Here is a 22,925-nt window from a genome sequence, read left to right on the forward strand (position 1 = left end):
GACTTGAGAAGCTGCGGACAGAGCAGTTCCAGGCTAAGCCCAAGCAAGTAGCTGTCATCAGAGAACAGAAATCAAGGGCCAAAATACACTGAAAAAAGCAGAGACAAGAGACGGCACAGTCTCTGAAAGAGACAGACACAGAGAAACAAGAATGGCGGCCCCGACTCCCCATTTCCTGGAAAGCCTGACCTTTGGATCCCGGGTTCCATCAGAGTCCTGTGCTGTACACCAATAATCCCAGTCGGCTTTGGAGCCTTGGCTGTGTGCTTTTGCACCTGTGATCAAATATACCTGCATCCAGTGCACCTCCGTGTGTTCTTCCCGAGCACCTCTCCTCCCAGCCATGTCCCCAACACAAAAGCAAACACCGGTACCTTCCAGAACCTGGCCCTGGCAGGCGTCGCTTTGACCACACACACTGCAATGCAAACAGCCACACAGGAACCTCTGCCCACCCTGAATACGACTTCTCAAGAAGGAAGAGTTTATTGGATACACTTGTAGGGGCAGAAGTCTAACAGTGAGCAGGGACTACAGGCTCACCCCTTTAGAAGATGAGCAGGGAAAACAAATACACCGATTATGTACAATCATTAAAAACAGCAGGGTGGTGGAAAAAAAGGAAAAACTGCCAGCAGCCTTCCAGAAGGTTAGTAACAGAGGGCGTCTGCAGGCACCTTCCTGCCCAGTCCCGACTGTGCCCGCGCGTCCTGGGATTGTCCCTGCCGCGGATGAGAAGCGGATGGAGCAGGGAGACTGGGGGGCTCCGAGGGGCTCACGTCGGTCCTGCTGTGCCCGCAGTCGGACCTGGAGAAGGAAGCCCCGCCGGCGACGCACATGCACCCGCCTCTCCTCGAAAATCCCCAAGGACAACGTCCCGGGCATCTCCCGATACAGACGTGGGAGGAGCTGAGGAAACGCACGTCGTGGAGGAAGCAGCGGCCTTTCTGGGGGTCTATGCCCAAGTCCAGACCCGGGGTCCTCTGACGTGAGCCCCCCCCCCCCCCGCCCCGCCCGAGCCCGAAATGGGCTGAGCGCTGGGACCAGGGGGTCCACCAGGGGCCCAGGACTTCCGCTGGAAGCCGGCCCCCGAGCCCCGGCAGCAGAGGAAGGGTGCCCACGAAGGGCCAGATACAGTGCTGAGCTGTTTCAAAGAGAGGGAAAAAGGAGCCCTCCGAGTTTACTTAAATAGAGACCTTGGTTCATCCGAAGCGTTTCTATAAAAATGCGCTGGATGCCGGCTCGAAGTTGCAGTCTCCTGGCGATGCCGTCCAACGTCCACTGAACTGAAAAGGCGGAACGTTGAAAGCCGCCGCTCCGAGGACCGTCCCCGAAGCCGGCGCTTAGGGGCCCCTCCAGGCGGGAGGCGCCCGGCCGGGCAGCGTGCGGAGCCGCGCGGGGCAGCGGGTCAGTCGCGGTGGCGGCGCCACGTCCCCGCCCGCTCGCTGCCCGGGGCGGGGGCGGCAGGGCCGGGGTGCGGGGGCGGCTCCGGGGGCGCGGCGGGCGCGGGGGCGGCGGGCTCCAGGCCTGGCCGGCCGCCGTCGGCGCCAAGCTTGCTGCCGAAGATCTGGCCCTCCTTATCTAGAGCCGTGTTCTGGGGAGAGAGCGGGAGAGGAAGACACGTGAGCCCGCCGCCCGCGCCGGGCAACGCGGCGCGCCGAGCATGCAGGGCGGGACGGGAGAGGAGAAGTAACGCCCGCGGCCCCGCGGCGCCCCCCGTCGGCCCAGCAGTCCCGCCATCCCTCCCCGCGGCCTCTGCTCCTACGCCCGGCCGGAGCCTCTGGGATCTGAGCCCAGAGGCGTCCTGGACAAGAGCAAACTGCATGGGAATGCAAGGCACCTGACTGCTAACTTCTCTAAAGAAGGTTCCTCATCGGGAGATTGGAAAGCTTAAGTCATGTCATCCATAATACCTAACCCTCATCCCGCCCCGAAGCCACCGCCGCACTGGCGGCCGGAAATCTATGGAAAGCCTGGGAATGCAGGGTGTAACAACATTGCCCATCTTTCCAGCCTCCAGCATCTCCTCCCTGGCCTTCTCTTCCTGTGGGGTGTCTTCACACCCCCAAGGGTTGTGACCTGCTCCCCCTGGTGGCTCAGATGGTTTAAAAAAAAAAAATCTGCCTCTAATGCAGGAGACCAGGGTTCAATCCCTGGGTAGGGAAGATCCCCAGGAGAAGGGCATTGCAACCCACTCCAGTGTTATTGCCTGGAGAATTCCATGGACGGAGGAGCCTAGTGGGCGACAGTCCATGGGATCACAAAGAGTAGGAAATGACTGAGCGACTAACACTCTGACTTTCCCCTGCCCCAGGTGCACAGATGTCCCCTTGCTCTCTGACCCTAGCCTGGAGCTGGGAACTGGCCTGCCTGCCTCCTCCTCTGACTGGTATGAGGACTGCTGCTCGGCCAGGGAAGCCAGGCCAGGCGCCCTCTCATCGGGTTTTCCAAACGCGGGGCTCTGTCGGGTCTCAGCACCTTTAGCTGAAAGGCATGTAGACCAGAAGTCCTTTTCTTATCATCTAACCACCTTGACGGGGAAAGGAACCATCGATTCTTCCAGGACTCCAGGAGGGGAAAAAAGTGCCTGGAGAGAATATGAACAATCGGGGCTGCCCGCAGGGCCCTTGGGGCAGACTGGAAGACAGGTGTTCTCCACAGGCCCTTCCTGAACACTCAGTGACTGCCAAGGGCACTTTCTGCTTCCTGGAGAAGAGGTTACTGGGGAAAAGCCAAATCAGAAACTCAGCCCTGCACCTTAACAAGCTTCGGAGCGCCGAGTGTGAGCAGAGGCCAGGCCACCCCCTCAGGGAAAACACGGAACGTGCAGAGAGGCTTCTTCCGCTGTTTTCCACCCAAAAGCCTCCCCTGGGCCAAAGACATCAACATCCCCACAGTTACTTCTCCTCTTCTCTTCCCGACGAGAACATGAGCGTGGCAGCGGGAGGAAGCGGAGCAGTGCAGTTAGTACATACCGTCGCCTTGGGCCTAGCCAGAGGGAGCAATGCAGGCGGCGGGAGAGGCGCGAGGAGCGGGGAGAGAAGCGGGGACAGAAACTGGACTTACTTTCAACAGAAGCAACACAGTCGAAACAGTTTTGTCTAACTTAAATTAAGCCCCGATCCTTCCCAGCGTCCCCCTGAAAGGAGCACAGTCCCCCAAGTGAGGAGGCACTCCTTTCGAATCCATCCTTTCTCGAGTCAGCTACGAGGCTACAAAATGCAGCCACGAGGGGTTTCTTATCACTAATTCCCTTTTCCACCACGAGATGGCCTCTTCTGGGCGAGGCCCTGAGCCCGCTCTGCAGGTGCAGGGCCTTTCCTTAAGCCTCTCAGGACAAGTCAGAGTGACTGCAAGTACAATCTGAAAGCACAGGCCCAACTTAAACCAAAACCCTATCCTCTTGCACTCTCCCATCCCAAAGCCTAGCCTGCACACTGTCTTACTGAGGACAGTGCCTCCTTGCAAATGTCCTTGCAGAAAGAACCAAAGCCTTCACAAAGGCTCCCATCTTAACGCTGTCATCCACTAAAAGATACACGTTTGCACCTCAGTGAAAGATAACCTTTAGCAGGAGAATGACTGGGGTCCTCCTCCCATGCCCTCACCAGCTTTTGGTCTGGGAAGCAAGGTGATGTGGCAAGCTGAAGAATTCTAAGTAAAGTTTTCACGGGTATGTTTGGCCAAAATGGGTGTCAGTAGGTACAGGAAGCCTGCACCCATGAGAAGCTGAGAGCTGGACGCTGCTGTCAAAGTCTGAGAGAAGCATGCAGATAAGAGGGGCTGAGAATTAGAGGCCGCTCTGAGGAAGCACAGCACGTGAATACCAGAACGCTGCTCCGGGGTCCCCAGAGTCTCAGCGGGGTACACAGTGAAACTCTGAAGTGTCTCTCAAACTGTCAAGTCAAACTGTCAAACAAAAGGCAGGCAACAGCATCAACTTTACTTGCTCGCCGTTATCTACCATTCCTAGCCTACCATTTCCCCACCGGAGCCCCAGGCTCCAACTCTGCGGGTTCTAAGGGAACCAAACCCAACCAGAGGGTCCTGCCTCAGAACACGGATACACTGTCCCCAGTGCTGTTTGTATCAGCAGGAAACCACCCGAGCCTTACATGCCCCAGACAGGAGAACATGTACATACCAGGAAGAGCTGTGTGTGAATCAGGAGTCTCAAGAAAACATTTGAAACTGTCCCCAAGGGCAGGACACACACAGTAAATGCTGAAGCTAGTGGTGGTCGGGGGCGGCGGGGGGGATGACTGATGACTCGGAAGCTTTGCAAGCTGCCTGGACACAACCACGCCCAGGCAGGCCTGTCGGGTGAGGATGGATGCCCTCCCCATGGAGGCCTGCGTGGGACAAGCCAGATTCCAAGGCTGGCTTTCAGGCCGTGGAGAAATGGTCCCTCCACAAGTGTTCCTGGCTCCCCCATGGGTTTTGGACCCCATGGGTCAGCCAGCACCTCCCCAGAACTAAGGAGCTGCAGAGTTAGGTGGGGAACGGGGGGTGAGATGGAGCCCTGCCAACATGCCCAACAAGACAATACACAGGTGAACACACAATGCTCACAATCACTGCTAGACTCACAAAAAATAAAGCAGTGTTCATTCATGCAAACATCCTGTTAAAAGTCAGGAGTTTGACACATGCTTGAACTTCATCAGCAAATGGAAAAGAGCCATAAACGTCTTGTAAACCCCAAGACGTAGGTTCTGAGAGGGCCTGGATTATCCTCATCCAGAACAGAGCCTATACTGGGCCGAAAGGCAAAAGGGCCGATCGTTCCAGAACCTTGGTGGGCCTCAGGCCCCGTGTCTGGGCCATGAGTCAACAGGTGACCCAGGGGATGAGGGGGCAGCTCTCGTGAGCTCTGGGCGAATCCTATAAAGCTTCTTCCTTGAGGAGACTAGGAAGCTTAATTCACGTGTAGTTATTAAAGTGTGCTAACTCTCAAGGTTTTTCATTACATGGTGAGTGTGGCAATTTTTGATGCTTCAGGTTTTTCTAGATTACCTCTGGAGCTGCCTAACGGCATGGCTGGCGGCAGGGCTGTGACCCAAGCCCAGGCGGCGGTGACTCACTGAGAAGGCTCTCCTGCCGCGGCTCAGGCAGGGCGGCTCTCCTCGCAGGGTCTCAGCTGCCGCTCTGTGACAGCTCCGACTGCCTCAGGCTTTTGGCAGGACACTACTGAGATCCCAGAAAACCACAGCTCAAGAGGCCTTCCCTCTAGTCTGGGCCAGAGCCGCTGGGGGGCCTGCAGCCTGGCAGGGGAGGAGGAAAGGGGTCCCCAGGATGGAGAGCAGGCCCCCCATCCCGGGACAGAGCAGCGGGCTTCCCCCCGGCTCCCACCTGCACCCAGGCCTCCAAGGGAAGGATCGGAGCTGCGAGAATAAGTGACTGTTTCCTCCCAGTCAGGGAGGAAACCAGCCTTTCCAGAGTGGGAGGGTCCATCCTGAGGCCAGAGTGATGGAGCAGGGGGATGGCCCGTCACCCGCTGTCCGGCTCTGGGTCCCTACCTCGAGAAAGCCTGCCTCTCCCCGGGAAGGCAGCCCCTGCTGCTCCCGATCCTATGAGCAGGGGTGGTGGGGGGGGGGGCAGCAGGGGGCCCACAGGGACCAACTTCACGGCTCACAGGAGCGAGGACAGGGTCTGGACAGCTGGTGGGAGGGCTGCTGGCCACACTGCTGACTCCCTTTCATCTTTTCTGCCATCTTCTCCCGCTCCCTGACCTACTTTCATGTTACTTCACGGACTTTAATGCCATTTTCCATTTGCTGTGTTTATGGATTTAGGTAAGCTGCCTCAAAAACACTTTAGAGGGAAGAGCTGACCAAATATGGGGATCTGTGTTACTAACTTCTCATAAAATTTTACCAAACCTGAAAAACCCAATTTTTTTTCATTCTTCTGAACTTTTAAAAATCACAAAATACTGATTTTTTTAAAAGTGGAATTTGCTTAACTCTGTTTCTTATCCCCAGTCCCAAAGAATCATTCACGGCTCAAATAATCTATTTGTGAAGCCCTGAGTAATCAGGGAGTTGTTGCCTTTGGCGGCAAGTCCCGCCTGGCTGGGGAGCCCTCTCTACGGGGGAAAGCAGAGCTGGGACAGACGCCACAGGCCAGGGTCCACAGAGCCCAGGAGAAGAGGCGGGGACCCGGGCCCAGGGCCCTGCAGTCTGGCCTGGCTGGAACCTGCACACCCTCTGATCCCAGGACCCGCGGACTGGGAGCTGGCCACACGTTGCCCTTCACATGCCAGGCCATCCTTGCCGTGGAGGGAGGAGCCCGGAAGGCACCAGGGCCACACGAGGGGCGCGCTGGGCCGCTGATCCGGCAAGGTTCACTGTCAGCCGAGCAGTCAGGCCGGACCTGCAGCGCCCAAGGGCGGACCACACGCTCCACTTACCATGATAACGGAGACCCCGGTGGTCGTGCTGTTCTGCTTGGGGAGCGCATTATTAAAGTGCTGTTTGAGTTTACCTGTTACTTCAGCTTGCATATTATTTTCCTGGGAGGCGTCATCCTACAGAAAAGAATCAAAGACACGTATTTTGAGTCTCGGGTCCACACTGTCTCTTCCTCAGCAGTCACACACCCATCCATCACTCCCACCGTCTCCTCCTAATGGGCCGTCTAAGCCGTGAGATCAGGGGAACCATGTAAGTTAAGTAACTGAAAATAACGACTGCTATTGGGCGGTCCCCTACCCCCTGGAAGGACTGTCTGCCATGCACCTCCCTCCTGAGGTCTGGAGTGGGATGGGGTGGTCCCCTACCCCCTGGAAGGACTGTCTGCCATGCACCTCCCTCCTGAGGTCTGGAGTGGGATGGGGTGGTCCCCTACCCCCTGCAAAGACCCCCGCCATGCACCTCCCTCCTGAGGTGTGGAGTGCACTAAGGGCAGAAGGACCTTCTGCAGGGCCCAGAGACTGTCCTCCGCAGCACAAATGCCACCTGATTTAGTACAGATCCTGCCCATGGAAATGTCAAAATTATCATTTTAGTCAAGAATGTAGGTAGTGTCTAGTCTTTATCACTCAATAAAAAAAGGTGGCATCTCAGCTACTTGGTCCAAGAACCAAGTCACATAACAGGACCGAGAGAGTCTGAATGGAGTTGTCAGAATGTGGGGGACAGAGTCTGGGTGGCCGAGGTGCACAGGGCGTCCCCGAAGTCAGCAAGAGCCCCTGCGTTAATGCCACTGCACCCAGGCTCCCAGGACGGAGGGGGACCCAGACTCCCCTGGTGTGGACTGTTTCACCCCAGCCCCGAGGCACTGCCCACACTCAGAGGACTCACCAAACCCCACACAACCTCCGCCCGGCTCCTGCCCACCCCCCGGCAGCAGGAACGCTCCCGTGACCACGTGCCAGGAAGGCAGAGATCAGGCTCTGACACAGGCTCCTCTATGGGCAAGCTCTGAAGACTCTCAAACCCCAGGATGACAGAAAGAGGTCCTCAGAGAGCATCCTGGCCAATATCCGCACCTGACAGGTGAGGACGCCGCGGCCGGCCGAGACCGTGATGAGCCCGGCCGCTCACAGAGGGAGCCTGGCGCCAGCTGTGTCCTGCCAGAGAGCAGGCTGCATGCCGCTTGCTCATTACGGAAAAGGACGCTCGATCCGCCACAGGATGTGGACCCAGAACTCGGTCTGCGCCACAGCCCAGGCGAGGAGGCCCGCTGTGGCCCACGGGACACAGAGACGTCGGTTCCCTGCGGACATGGGTACTTACGGACACCCAGGGGTGACTCAGGATCTGTCCTGCTGTGCACCTCGCTTCAACATTGACCTGAAGCATCTGACTGATTAATTCCTGGGAAGAAAGAGAGGAGAGGACAGAGGGGACAAAAGTGGGGTGACTAACAACAGACACAGGAACCGTGAGTTTGCACTGAGTACCTCAGGGGATAGCCAGCACTGCTGCTTGGTATTTGGACACAGAAGCGATCACACGGCCACCTCCCCAGGCCTCCGAGGCAGGCACGGCCGCCGCCTCAGCAGCACCGAGGCAAGAGGTCTCACCCGAGCCCACACAAACCATGGCGTCCCCTCCTATGGGCTCTGGGCACCGGCGTCATCCACAGCCCAGTGCTGCGGAGCTGCCCCTGCTGGCAACGCCACCGGCCGCACGGGGCCACGCCTGCAGGCCGAGGGGGCTATGACACAGCTCTCGAACACATGAAGGGACACACAGGGAGGCCTTAGGGAAGTGTCTATAAGCCCTAAGGGGGAGGCCTCGGCACACTAGGAAGACAGCCAGGCCAGCTTTCAGAATCCGCCGAAGTATTTCAGGCACCGCGCTGCAGGGTGAGCCACACGTGCAGACAGACCCGGAGCTCAGCAAGAGCGGCGACAGGCCCCCGTGGCAGGCGAGGGCCCCTCAACACGCCACTGCCCCCCAGGACAGGCGGGGGCCCAACAAGCCGCTGCCCCCCGGACAGGCAGGGGCCCCTCAACACGACAGCCCCCCGGGACAGGCAAGAGCCCCTCGACATGACGACAGCCCCCCCGGGACAGGCGGGGGCCCCTTGACACGCCGCCGCCCCCCAGAGCCAGGCCGGGATGGGTACCTTGGCCGAGTCTGTGATGTTGTCCCAGTAGGGGGCTGGGAACTCCAGCTTCCCGGCCAAGATCTGGTCGAAGAGATCTTCCTGGAGGTTGTTCTCACTGAGTCAGTGACAGAGAAACAGAAGGGTCAGCGTCACCGTTCGGCTTTGTGATAAAAAGCTCATGGGGACGGGGGACAGGGGAGTCCAGTGTCTCTGGCGTGGGCATTTCACAGCCTGGCTGTGCATCTCAACCACACTTGGGATGACACACTCTGCCTTCTAGGTGATGAACCAAGGAGGATTTCCAGGGGCCTGGGAATCAGCGAGAAAGGGGAGGAGGGTGGGTGGTGGAGAGAGGAGGAGCAGGGCAGAGAGAGGGAGGAGCAGAGATGCAAGAACACTGTACGGTGGGCACCAGGTTTCAGCGTGGGAAGACAAAGATGTTCTGGAGAAGGCTGGTGGTGACACTCACCCAACGGTTTAAATGTATTTAATACCACTTAACGCTTGAAATTGCACACTTACAAATGGTTCAAGGGATAGATTTTACGTCACGTGCAGTTTTCCACAAAAAACAAAGACTCAAGAAGAAATGGAATCCACAAAAAATGTAAGTCCTCATTTCAAAAAAAAAAAAGAAGCTCGCCATCTGCCCTCAGTCCTTCATGGAGGGGGGGAAGTGGGAAACCTGAGTCAGATCTCCTTGTCCTTCCCCCTTCTACTTTCTCAACAAAACAGCCAAAGACCAGTGAAGCAGCCAGCACCTGGGACAGGTATAAGGAGTTCAGAGTCTGGGTAAACATTCACAGCGGAACGCGCTCCCCTCTGAAACCTTTCACTGAGGCTCAGTTTGAGAGAAAAAGCCCATCATCTGAGGACACCTACTAGAACTGCAGGGGTGCAGCCCCCTAGGTGGGAACCCCTACCTGCCTGCCTCTCTCAGAGGTGCACCTGCGCACAGGTGTCTAAAGAGTAAAAGATGACTTCATTTTTGATGGACAGTGCCAGGGAAATGCGGAAATACTGCTGGGAAAAGTTCAGGAAACTGGACATCCCCTACCTCCCAGAAAGTGCATCTCCACAGCCACGTGGCCCCTTCCCTTGGTGGACACATCAATGGCCAGAGTGGGAAGCAAGTCACTGGCTCTCTAGGCCACTGCAAAGCCTAGAAGAAAACTCAGGATGGGTTGCTGGAGTCAAGGTCAAAATCCAGGAGCAGAAGTTCAGTCTCACTCGGCAAGTAAGTGTAAGTGTTAGTCACTTAGTCGTGTCCGACTCTTTACGACCCCATTGACCGCAGCCTGCCAGGCTCCGCCATCCATGGGATTTTCCAGGCAAGAATAGTGGAGTGAGTTGCTAGTTCCTTCTCCAGCGGATCTTCCAGACCCAGGGACTGAATCCAGGTCTCTAGCATTGCAGGAAGACGCTTTACCATCTGAGCTACCAGGGAAGCCCAGTACTAGAGTGGGTGGCCTCTTCCTTCTCCAGCAGATCTTCCCGACTCAGGAATTGAACCGGGGTCTCCTGCATTGCAGGCAGTTCTATACTAACTGAGCTACTAGGGAAGCCCTGATCACTTGGCAAGGATGCAATGTTTCAGCCCCACGTGCTGCTCAGGGTGCTCACGTGGGACCCTGCCCAGCCTCCTGCACAGGAGCCTGGCCACACTACCAGCCCTCCAGGCTCTGCAATGGTGAGCGTGGCATTCCCAGAAACAGGTGATTCAGGGCAGTGTCCAGAGACAGCCTCTGGGGCTGTGTGACGAGGTGGCTGCCTCACTCCTGTTCTAGGAAGAAGGGCAGAGTCTGTGAGCTCTGTGAACGTTCATCACATCAAACCAAGCTGAGCGGAATCGACACTTGTGCTTCGTGACGTCAGGCAGCACTCAGAGTGGTGGCTGCAAGCCCTGCTCCCCGAGAAACTGATGCTCTTCGAGTGAGCACAGGCTGTTCTTTTCCAGGTGTTTGATGTTCCTTCCTTTTCACTGTCACCTCTCTACTGACTTAATTCAGCTCATCTCTCCTTAAAAATGAATAAAGAATGTGCCTGAAAACACAATGGGATTTTATAGAAACTTTCAGAAAACCAGAGGACCCCAGGAGACAATGTTAGAAGAAGATATATCAAGTCACCCATTTCCAGAACCGTTCTTTTTAGCCATTCCTCTCTATGGTGGCATGCATTTCCCTCGTGGTCTTCTTCTGGAATCTCAAATAGCTTCTGTTGATACACACGGTCTTTATTTTGTTAACAAACAGCTAAAACATTGGGTGTGTGTCTGCAGGATTTAGGTTCTTGGCAAAATAGCCTGAGTCAACAGCACAAGCCCAGGATTTGGGCAACTAGAGGAGCACCCTGAGGACCCGTGCTGTGAACTGCGAAAGCCCTGGTGTTCCGGCGGTCCTCACGAGAGCAGACCTGTGGAGAAGGCACCCTTCTCAGTCATCACAGAATAAAAGTCCCTCTGATTAAATCTCCCCTGGGTGGGTTAACACATGTATACACTAGTCTGGCTGAGATGCTTCAGTGAGTGAAGTCACTCAGTCGTGTCTGACTCTTTGCAACCCCATGGACTGTAGCCTACCAGGTTCCTCCATCCATGGGATTTTCCAGGCAAGAGTACTGGAGTGGGTTGCCATTTCCTTCTCCAGGGGATCTTCCCGACCCAGAGATTGAACCCGGTCTCCTGCATTGCAGGCAGAAGCTTTACCATCTGAGCCACTTTTTAATTCTCAAACAGTATAGTGCTGTAAGTCTGGAAGTGCCAGTAAGAAAAACTCTGAAAACAGCAAAAGACTCTATGTACACACTCTTTCCAGTGCAGAGGTGTTAAAGGTGAAAAATGTTGTAAGCTATTTCACAAATGATGTGCAAAACATTTCACTTAAAGGGGGTAGGGGTATGTGTTTAAGGGTAACATCAAATATCTCAGGATCGTCAGGCAAGTATTATTTGTTATCAGTGGCCCTAAGAACAGACTTCCTTAGGCAATACCTAAACCCTGGAAAAGCAACATTCTTCTCAGTAACAATGAAATGTTACATGTCAGCCTAGAACTAATGCCTGAAAATCCTGAAAAAAGAATGGGAAATGCTAGAGGTAAAGAAGCTCAAACTGTCAATTCCAAGGAACAATTTTAATTAAAAAGCTTTGGGTTCAATTAATCTTTTTTAGAAAACAATGAAAATATTTCGAGATATCTGTGGAAAGACTTTTATTTTAGAAGCAAATTTATGCAGATTTGCTTAATCTTAAACCATAGTCATTTATCATTATTTAAAGGACCATTTCCATAGTTTGATATATATATGATATATAAAATATGTAAATATTTTATATTATAGGTTATAAAATCTACCCAGAATGTCTCTCTATGCTATGAAGATGCGTCCACAACTACCATGTAACATAATAAATTCTCTTTCATCACAACATGATATGAGAGAGGAAAACATTTTCAAAGGTAAGCTATCTAGAGTTATAGGACCAGCTTCTGAATATAACCTCTAAGGCAGCAGCTTTCAGAATGTACTTCTACTGCTTCTGATTAGCCAGACTGATCTGAAGATTCCACAGAGAGACCAAGGTAACAAGTAACAATAGATACGCATTGTTAATTCGAGTCTCTCTTTTGTTAAACAGTAAGAAGGAAGTCAAAGAAAAAACCTTCTAGGCTGCACTGGCGAGTGGAAACACTAGAGGGAGTTGTGAGCACACAGTCCTCCACAACCGCTCCTCCATGCCTTTTTCCAACTGCTCTCAGCTTGGGTTAACCAAGGAGGGAAACTGCTGTAAACGGCCCTTGGATTTGTCGGTGGTGGTTGGTCGCTCAGGTGTGTCTGACTCTGCGATGCTATGGACTGCAGCCCGGCAGGCTCCTGTCCATGGGATTCTCCAGGCAAGAATACTGGAGTGGGTTGCCATTTCCTTCCCCAGTGGCTAATCCTGACCCAGGGATAGAACCTGCATCTCCTGCATTGGCAGGCAAGTTCTTTACAGAGTCACCAGGGAAGCCCCGGGCCCTTGGGTCACCTGCTATCAAACCGCACTATCCTCTGCACTTGACTGGTTCCCAAAGCAAGTCATCACTGAAACCAGTTGAAACCACAGGGCACCATGTGACTATAAAAATAGCCCCAAATTACTTCCCTCCTTCTATGAACACAAAATTCTCCTACATTTACCCCAGGCTTAGCTATTTGATTTCATTTGATCAATGGGACATTAATCAAGAAATGTGAAGCAAGCAGAGATCTGGACAGTACTCGGGCAGGGAACTTGCTCCCTCTTGCTGCTTTGAGGAAGCTGGCAGCACCACCACCACGTGAAGCCCACGCTAGCTCTCTGATGCTGGCGGGCACGTGGCTAAGTCAGACCTGCGGTCCCAGCTGACACCGAGCCGCTACCAGGCATGTGAGTGAGCCACACTGACCTCAGGCTCCCACTAAGCCAGCCCAGGGCAAGAGAATGAATGGCTCAGTCGATCCCCAGAATGATTCATACCCCTACTTTTAGAACAAATCTATCCTTCAGTAAAAACTAACAGATGTCATATCCTACAGTCTGAATAACCCACCTTGGCAATGACCTCAGTGGGAAACCAAGACGTTGATGGATGGCCAGACAGAAAGAGCCTTCCACCGAAAGAAACCCAAGCCATGCCACGAGGATGAGGTCCCGCTCCAATGTCGTATCTCATTAAACCTTTTGTGACGTCCAGTGCTCAGCTGAGCCTGCCCTCAACTTGGCATGACCTCATGCTCAGTTATTCTGCTTGATCAATATTCTCATGCTGTGTTTTCAAACCAATAAGCCTTTCAAAAGTAGAGACTGACATCTGTGTTACTCGTGTATTTAATGTAAGCAAAACAAAACCAAACCAAAACCAACTATTCATCTCAACTAAAAACTGATCATTAGGGGCTTCCCTGGTAGTCCAGTGGCCAAGACTCCACGCCCCTCATACAGGGGGCCCAGGTTTAACCTCTGGTCAGGGAACTAGACCCCACATGCCACAACCAAGACCCAGTGTTAAACGATATATTCTAAAAATAGATTATTTTTTAAAAAGATAAATGTCGTATCTTTGTACTTTTCTGTATGTTGGAAAGCTTTTATAATAAAAAGCTTTAATAAAAGCTTTTATAATAAAGCTTCTATAATAAAAAGCTTTTATAATAAAGCTTCTATAATAAAAAGTTTTATAATAAAATGTGGGAGGAGAGAGGGAAGAAATAGATTTATTTTTTCACTTACTGACTGACTACACTCTATAAACACTATGGCCTTACAGAATAGGTTTTGTTTCCCACTCAATTCCCAGAACGTAGATCGATGCCTGGCCCACCGTATAGCTACTCTACAAACAGTTGTAAAATGACCATAAGAGAAGATCAAAAGGAAAACAGCATTCAAGAAAAGTCAGAGGAAAATCATCAGACGTGCATCATCAGATTAACATCTGCTTCAAAGTGTTCGTGTGCTTCGGAGGGAGACGGCACTGGTTAAGAGAGACACTACGGTGAAGCCCCACATGGCCCCTGTTCATACACTGCTTGGAGGGGTCCCCACCACACACCCGGACCCCGTATGCGGCCATCTGTCCTCCCAGCAGGTGAGTGTATGGTTATGAAGGGTCAATCTGCCCTTCCCAGGCCTGTTAATGCCAAAAGTATTTGCAATGCTCCTTAACCAAATAGTATATAAATGGACAAAATTAATTGAAAAAGAACCAGTTCCCTGAGTCTACAAGAACCAGGTCAAATGCTCTGCAAAGTAAGTTGTTAAAAAACAGCTGTCAGATTAGGTAGAAGAGACAACCCTTAAGAACTAGAGAAAGTCTTACCTGGGAGGATCAGACTGCTTGGCGAGCATCTTTAAACCTCACTCCTCTTGAAAAAGACAGAATGGAAATCACAGACACTGGACTGCGGGGTGAGATTTACGGAGGAGTGGCCGTGGGAAACCCAGGGGACCAGGCACAGAGCAGAGGGCTGGGCCGCCTCAAAAGTGCGGACGCGAAATGTACATTAATAGGTTGTAAATTAAGATTAAAAAGTGAGCAGTATGTTTATACAATTTTTTTACCGACATTTTTATTGACCTGTTTCCGGTCCTGATTGCCAGGAGTAGAATGTCTGCTTCCTGATCAAAGGGAGAGAGTTTACAGTTCAAAGATGGTCACTAGAAGAGCCACTGACCTTCGGAAGGGAGGGAAGCCACAGAGCAGTATGTACGTGATCACGCCAGCTGCCCAGACGTCCACCTTCAGGCCATAGCTGGGGAAACAGAGCGGGCGGGAGGAGAGACAGGACGCTACTCCCACGAACCCGCCACAGGACTGGGGCACGTGCCTTCGTTTGTTAGGGGAAAAGGCCTTTTAGTACCAGACCCCTCGTTTCATGCAGATGAATGAACTACTCTTTGGACAAGGTGTCTGCTCTTCTCCCAAGCTTGCCATTATCTGGATTCCAAGACTGGCCTTGGGACAGAGGTCCAGGCCCAGGGCTCTTGGAAGTACAAGCACAAGCTGGAGCTCCTGGTATCAAAGTCACGGTGCAGGGATCAGCCTCTCCCGCCCCCCGTGTTCCAGGGAGGCACATAAATCCACAGCAGCAGTCGTGGCATATATGCCTGTTCCCAGAGTTCAAGCACTAATCCAACCCCCCAGGAGGCATACCCGGTTTCAGCAATGATTTCGGGGGCCACGTAAGTTGGGGTGCCGCAGACGGTGTACAGCGGGCCTTCCACCACAGTGGCCAGCCCGAAGTCTCCCAGTTTCAGAGACTTGGTCCCATCAGGATATTCGCACACCTGGAACAGAAACCAGCAAATGCTCAGAAGTGTTTTTCCCTCAGTGATTGCAAGAGGGGGAGCCTTTGGAATTGGGCAGGAATGACACAGACACACTTACCAACAAATCGTAAGACACCTCTCCTTCTGATATGAAGGCCATGGTTTATCTCGGCTGCTTTTCAGTTTTGTGTTTTGATTTTTTGGCCATGTGGCATCTTAGTTCCCTGACCAGGGATCGAACCTGCAAGCCCCTGCATTAGAAGCCCAGAGTCTCAACCACTGGACCATCAGGGAAGTCCCTCTCTTGCTTTTTAAAGCTCTGATTTTTCTTTCTAGAGATGTTGTGTGTGATTTTTGATTGTGTGAAATATGAAAAAAATATTTCCTACATTTGCAAGAAGTCCCGTACCTAGGAGTAGAATGAACACTCGTGCATGCTGAGGGGGGGTGGGCGGCTTACCCGGTTCGCTTGAGAGGCCCCTGAGCCTCAAGGCAGGACGCTGACCTCTGCTGTGTGCGTGGTGGGGGTGGGGTTGGCACGTGAGAGCCTCAGAAATGGTGTTCATTAGAGGTTGTCCACTAAAGTACTAGGTGCTCTCCAACTCACATGTTTAGTTTACAAGATACAATTAGGACTTGCTCTCTAGACAACGATGAGGATAAACAGTGATACTACCTAGGGGAGAACTTTGGAAATCTAGAAAGAAAATGACCTTTGGGATGAGACAGCCCAAGCCTGCAGGAAGAAACACTCCACCCATTTGTCTGGTGACCTGACCCCTGAAAGCCCCTCACCCACCCTGGGCATGTTTCGTCATCTGTGAAATGGGATAACAGCTGGTCCCTGGCTCACAGGGCTGGTGAGAGGGTGAAATGAGATGAAGGTCAGATCAGGACTGGGTAAATGTTCCTTCTTTCCTGGAAGGAATGGCTGATTAGATCAGGTGGATCATCATCTTGGAAAAGGTTTAACAATGCTGGTGAGGATGTGATGTGTTTGCTGACATCGAAGCAACTTTTCTAGAAAGTATGGCAGTCCTATGTAAATTTCTTAATATCCTTAATAACCCGTGATCTGTAAATTTACTTCTAAGAACCTGCTGTGAGGGAACAGAGATGGATCCAAAGGTTATATCCAAGAATGCCAACCTCAGAATTCATCTTCTGGTTTTTAAAAACTAGAAGCAACATAAGCGGCCAACAGGTTAATGACTTAATAAATCATAGCAAATCCCAACAGTGATATTATACAGTCACTAGTAAGCACAATTCAAGTAAATATTAATCTTATGGGAAATGTTCAGTGTATTAAAGAAAAAGGAATATTCAAAATATATATATATACTGTAATACCCTAAAATGTTAAGTTTACGCTAGGTGGCAGCATTACAGGTTACTGTACTTTTCTTCTTTATACTTTTCAGAAGTTTCCAGAATGTTTACAATGAACACATGCTCATTCCATAATTCAGAAAAATTAATTTTATATATAAGCAGACTTTCCTTATGGGATAAAAGTCTGGAAGTTATTTTATTTATTTTTTTTTATTTATTATTTTTTTTTTATTTTTATTTTTTAATTTTAAAATCTTTAATTCTTACATGCGTTCCCAAACATGACCCCCCCTCCCACCTCCCTCCCCACAACATCTCTCTGGGTCATCCCCATGTACCAGCCCCAAGCATGCTGCACCCTACGTCAGACATGGACTGGCGATTCACTTCTTACATGATAGTATACATGTTAGAATTCCCATTCTCCCAAATCATCCCACCCTCTGGAAGTTATTTTAAATGGATGGTTTTCGAAGCAAACAAGTGTATATGAGAACATAATCTGAGAGCTGGCCGTAAGCGTTTTAATAAGCTATTTGCCTCTTAGATGTCCATTCTGAAAACACTGAATGTCGAAATAACTGCAAAAACCTAACAGGAACTTCTGTCATATCTTTCCTCTACTTTCACATTTTAAACATATTTGTTTGTGTTTCCTTGTATCCCACTATGAACTGAACCAGATTTTCATCTAAGTCACTACTTACTAAAAGAAGAGAAAAATTTAGCAAATGATGTTTTTTCAAGATAAGCACATTAACGACACCGTCCATTAGTCTGATACTTAATGATGGGGAGTGATTTATAAACTCCTCAATAAAAAAAAATATATCAAAAACCTCAGGCCTTCCTAATGCCAATGACCCCAGTCTTAATGGGGATTTTTTAAGGGGGACACTGAAATACCCTTCTCGCTTGTGATGCTTCTCGGCAGTTAAAGAGGAATAGTTTTCACCTCAGTATTTTAATAACTGCTTCCATGCTGATGTACTAAAGACCACGCTCAGCAAGCATCTTTATGACTTTCCAGTTTCACAGGACTGATGGAGGATTTGGGGGCCCTCACAGATATTTATCACTTTGCGTCAGCCCACAGCTCAGCAGAAGCATATTCAAAGCTACTAAGGATTCAGCCTAAAGCAGCAGAAACCAGGTTCTTAGTCATGCATAGTCTTAGGACGACTTTCCATCCATTACGTTTAATGTAAACATTAACGAGAACACCCTGAATTATAGTTAAAATTTATGATGCATTTATTGCAACCCAGACTTTAGAAATTCCCTAAGCAATTGCAGTGATAAGAACATAATAATTCTAAATGTATCATGAGAGTAAAAAAAAGTTTTGTTAATGTCATTTTGTTTTTACAACTTTACAATATACTCATTAGGTACATTAAAAAAAAATCATGTTTATTTTAGACATTCAATTTAGGGATGCCTAAGGGTATTTAAGAGCTGTTGTTGGATACTCAGAGGTCCCAGAAGTCCCATTTTTCATGTCCCCTACAAGGAATTCAGAGTCAGATGCAGGAGCATAAACAGAAAGGGAATGAAGAGTCTATAGTCACTGAATAACGTTTGAGCAAGGGGTACTCTGGCTAAACATCAAAAGGGCAGTGTCAAATAGGGCAGACAAGCCTGAACTGATAATATTTTACCTGACTCATCACTCTGCAGTGCTAGACACAGAGGCAAACATGTGAAAAAGAATGTAAGCAAATTTCAAGTCTTAGCTGGAGACTGTCTTTAAAGCAGGAAAAAATATATACACACACCTATAAATCTGCAGGTACACACACACACACATTTATGACACTCCTCTAAGAGACCGACACTGGCACATTCAGGCTTTGCTTTAGGAGACCAATCTTAAGGCAGAGGTGATAAACGCATGGTGACTCCAAGGCCTCATTCTGGCAGAGTTCAGTTCTCCTCAGTAGTGCCCATCCTCGCAGGCCTGGAAGATTCCCACAGTCTCCCAAACACCGTCTCATTGCACTTCTGTAGTCACCCTGCTGGGCAACTAGGAAGGGAGCTGTTATTCCACTTTATCGATGAGGAAACCGAGGCCCAGCAAAATCAAGTTTCGAGCGGGTGGCCAAGTGGGATTCCAAACAAGTCCACTCCCATCCACTGCACTCCCCTGCGTCTGAAAGGCTACAGGGTGTACAGACTCCGGGTGGGACGTAACCCAGCACCCCCGTGGGAACGCTGGCTCTGCTGTGCGCAGATGCTCCGCCGCCAGCTGAGAGGCCCTGTCGCAAGCTGCTCTCAGAATGCAAAACTGATCCCACATACAAACTGCATGCGGCAAGTTCTCTAAATAGAATGTCAGCATCGTGATTTAGAAGGACCTCAAATATGAGAAACCAGCCCTCTCCTCTCCGCTGTCCCCAGAACCCCTGGAAAGGCAGAATTTATCACTGGTCTCTCACAGTTAACTCTGACCGGGCACCACCGGCTGTAACTCACAGCATTAACGGCCACCCCTGTGCTCCCTGACACGGGGACCCATACATCTCTGCTGGCAGGGTTTAAATTACGACACAGCTGCCAGACGAGGGGATGCAAATGAGACGTCTGAATGCCCTGGTGCTCACAGACAGGATTCTCTCGGAGCAGCGAGGGGCTGGCAGCCCCTCTGTGGACCGGCTTCTAGCATCGCAGTGGCACTCTCTCATCCCGGGCTGGCACCAGCATGCCGACTGTCTCTAGGTCTGCTGGGGGTCCCCTTGGGTCGGCAGTGGCAGACGCGTATCTTACTGAGACACGCGGTGAAGAGTGTCTGCAGCGCGACCCCAGGGGCCTCGCATGTCTCACGGGAGCCTCATGCAGGCCTCATCCAGGTTCACCATCCTCCTCCTCCTCCTCCCCTTTGGGCAGCAGAGCAGGGCTGGGGCGGGGGGAACACCCGGCCGGGGCAGGGGAGGCAGACGAGGCCCTGACTCCGGTCTCCCGGCCGCCATCCGAGACACGGCAGGCTGGAGCCATCAGTCCCTGCCTCGGTCTCTTCCCCGACGGGTAACGAGAGCAAAGGCTGAGCGATGCGGGCCTGAGCCTCCGCACACAGTAAGGAAGTGTGAGTGCGGAGGGGGAGACGTGGGCTGGTGGGGAGGGGTGAGATCGCTGAGCAGGACAGGACACCCTCGGGTCTACGGAAGGGTGTGGAGGGCAGGGTGTCCTCAGGAACACCGGGGAGCCCTGTCACCTCTGCTAGGGAATCCCACGGCCAAATTCGGCCGGCGGTGGAGGGGTTGGGGGGACGCTGCCACGCCCCACAGCCTCCGGTGCAGCAGCACAGGGGGTCCTCACGTGCCTGAGGCCTGCTTCACCACTGTCCCCACTCCTCCTCAGAGGTCAGAACGCCAAGCCCCATGACACGTCGTGCTTTACATACCAGGGGTATTTATTTTCCTAACAGAAAGAAAACACATTCGCTCAAGGCAGAAGACGGTAAGAAAACAAATGTCACACGCTTTTAAGTGGATGCTGAACAATAATCAAATGGCACTATCGAAAGGGGAACAGAACTGTGGATCAGGAGGGCCCAAGAATGGCGCCACAGCCCACCCATCAAAGCACACTCTGCTCAGTAAGTACTGGTGTGCCGCACGCAGGACGCAGGGTGTAAGACCTGGCTGTGAGTGTCCGCTTCAGGTGAGCCGAGTGATCATCATGGCCAGTCACCAGCCATGGACTTCTCACCCACTGTGCGCTCGTTCAGCACCAGGAGATAAGGTGGCTGAACACACACCTGCTCTATGGGCGCCTACTACCTAGAGAACGGGAGAGACTAGAGATGTCTTCAAGAATATTAGAGACACCAAGGGAACATTTCATGCAAAGATGGGCTCGATAAAGGACAGAAGTGGTATGGGCCTAACAGAAGCAGAAGATATTAAGAAAAGGTGGCAAGAATACACAGGAGAACTGTACAAAAGAGATCTTCATGATCCAGATAATCACGATGGTGTGATCAATCATCTAAAGCCAGACATCCTGGAATGTAAAGTCAAGTGGGCCTTAGGAAGCATCACTATGAACAAAGCTAGTGGAGGTGATGGAAGTCCAGGTGAGCTATTTCAAATTCTAAAAGATGATGCTGTGAAAGTGCTGCACTCATTATGTCAGCAAATTTGGAAAACTCAGCAGTAGCCACAGGACTGTTTGAAAAGGTCAGTTTCATTCCAATCCCAAAGAAAGGCAATGCCAAAGAATGCTCAAACTACCACACAATTGCATTCATCTCACACACTAGCAAAGTAATGCTCAAAATTCTCCAAGCCAGGCTTCAACATTATATGAATGGTGAACTTCCAGATGTTCAAGCTGGTTTTAGAAAAGGCAGAGGAACCAGAGATCAAATTGCCAACATCCTCTGGATTGCTGACAAAGCAAGAGAGTTTCAGAAAAACATCTACTTCTGCTTTATTGACTACACCAAAGCCTTTGACTGTGTGGATCACAACAAACCGTGGAAAATTCTTAAAGAGACAGGAATACCAAACCACCTGATCTGCCTCTTGAGCAATCTGTATGCAGGTCAGGAAGCAACAGTTAGAACTGGACATGGAACAATAGACTGGTTCCAAATCGGGAAAGGAGTATGTTAAGGTTGTATATTGTCACCTTGCTTATTTAACTTATATACAGAGTACATCATGAGAAATGCTTGGCTGGATGAAACACAAGCTGGAATCAAGATTGCATATATGCAGATGACACCATCCTTATGGCAGAAAGCAAAGAAGAACTAAAGAGCTTCTTGATGAAAGTGAAAGAGGAGAGTGAAAAAGTTGGCTTAAAACTCAACATTCAGAAAACTAAGATCATGGCATCTGGTGCCATCACTTCATGGCAAACAGATGGGGAAACAGTGGAAACAATGACAGACTTTATTTGGGGGGGCTCCAAAATCACTGCAGATGGTGACTGCAGCCATGAAATTAAAAGACGCTTATTCCTTGGAAGGAACGTTATGACCAACCTAGACTCTCTGCATATTAAAAGCAGAGACATTACTTTGCCAACAAAGGTCCATCTAGTCGAAGCTATGGTTTTTCCAGTGGTCATGTACGGATGTGAGAGTTGGCCTATAAAGGAAGCTGAATGCCAAAGAATTGATGCTTTTGAATTGTGGTGTTGGAGAAGACTCTTGAGAATTCCTTGGACTGCAAGGAGATCCAACCAGTCCATCCTAAAGGAAATCAATCCTGAATCACTGAAAGGACTGATGCTGAAACTGAAACGCCAATACTTTGGCCACCTGATGCAAAGGACTGACTCATTGGAAAAGACCCTGATGCTGGGAAAGATTGAAGGCAGGAGGAGAAGGGGACAACAGAGGATGAGATGGCTGGATGGTATCACCAACTCAATGGACATGAGTTTGAGTAAACTCTGGGAGTTGGCGATGGACAAGGAAGCCTGGTGTGCTACAGTCCATGGGGTCGCAAAGAACTGGACACGACCGAGCAACTGAACTGAGCTGACCTAGAGAAAATGACAGATAAATAAATGATAAAATCACAGAACCATGGTAGTGCAGCAGAAACCAGAGGGGGCCAGGACTGACTGCCTCTGCTCAAGGAGGCTGGGGTGATGTCAAGAAGACATGCCTTGTTCAGTATCTTCTGAGATGAACCTGTCTGCTGGGGGACAGGATGCTACAAACAAGACTAGTATGGTGGCGCTTTAGTTGCCAAGTTGTGTCCAACTCTGGCCACTCCAAGGAATGTAGCCACCAGACTCTTCTGTCCATGGAATGTTCCAGGCAAGAATACTGGAGTGGGTGGCCGTTTCCTTCTCCAGGGATCTTCTTGATCCAGGGCTCGAACCCAGGTCTCCTGCACTGGCAGGTGGATTCTTTACCAACTGAGCACACTGTATCACTTTATGAGGACCAGTGTGGACACCAACAATGAGGTTTAACACTGCTGATAAAAAGCTCGTCTTCACCAATGCTGGGGCCTGGGGAAACCTGTGTTTGGATGAACGTGATACAGGAGACGCAGATAACCTCGCCTGCCAAAAAGTAAGGATGATGACGGTGATGCTCATCCCTGAAAGGTGAAAACAGAGAAGCCTCGTATCTTGTGTGTACTGGTGGATCAGTGTAGGGAGAACTCCCAAATTGCCTTCTCTTAAATTTCTCTACAGCGTAGACATAAGCACTGTCCCCAGTCAGCAGGCTACATTTAGTGATTCAGGCCACCATGCAGTGAGTGACATTGGGT

General features: G+C 51.0%; 1 protein-coding gene across 11 annotated transcripts in view; it reads right to left on the bottom strand.

Moving 5' to 3' along the window:
* Positions 1 to 461: 461 nt before the first annotated feature.
* The window catches only part of DCLK2 (doublecortin like kinase 2), a 190,274-nt gene continuing 167,810 nt past the window's right edge, over positions 462 to 22,925 (bottom strand). For 4 of the 11 annotated variants that reach the window (XM_069556731.1, XM_069556730.1, XM_069556729.1 and 1 more), the window contains 6 exons: positions 15,236 to 15,369; positions 14,757 to 14,834; positions 8,578 to 8,674; positions 7,740 to 7,820; positions 6,413 to 6,529; positions 462 to 1,594 (listed from right to left, as the gene is read on the bottom strand). In XM_069556731.1, coding sequence (XP_069412832.1) covers positions 1,409 to 1,594; positions 6,413 to 6,529; positions 7,740 to 7,820; positions 8,578 to 8,674; positions 14,757 to 14,834; positions 15,236 to 15,369 — 693 coding nt within the window. In that variant the 3' untranslated portion in view covers positions 462 to 1,408. Of the gene's footprint in view, positions 1,595 to 3,801; positions 3,910 to 6,412; positions 6,530 to 7,739; positions 7,821 to 8,577; positions 8,675 to 10,817; positions 10,975 to 14,756; positions 14,835 to 15,235; positions 15,370 to 22,925 lie in introns of those variants that run through there. The other 7 variants (XR_011249771.1, XR_011249773.1, XR_011249772.1 and 4 more) reach the window with 5 other exon arrangements.

The sequence above is a fragment of the Ovis canadensis genome, chromosome 17 (genome assembly GCF_042477335.2).
Source record: "Ovis canadensis isolate MfBH-ARS-UI-01 breed Bighorn chromosome 17, ARS-UI_OviCan_v2, whole genome shotgun sequence".
NCBI classification, from domain to species: domain Eukaryota; kingdom Metazoa; phylum Chordata; class Mammalia; order Artiodactyla; family Bovidae; genus Ovis; species Ovis canadensis.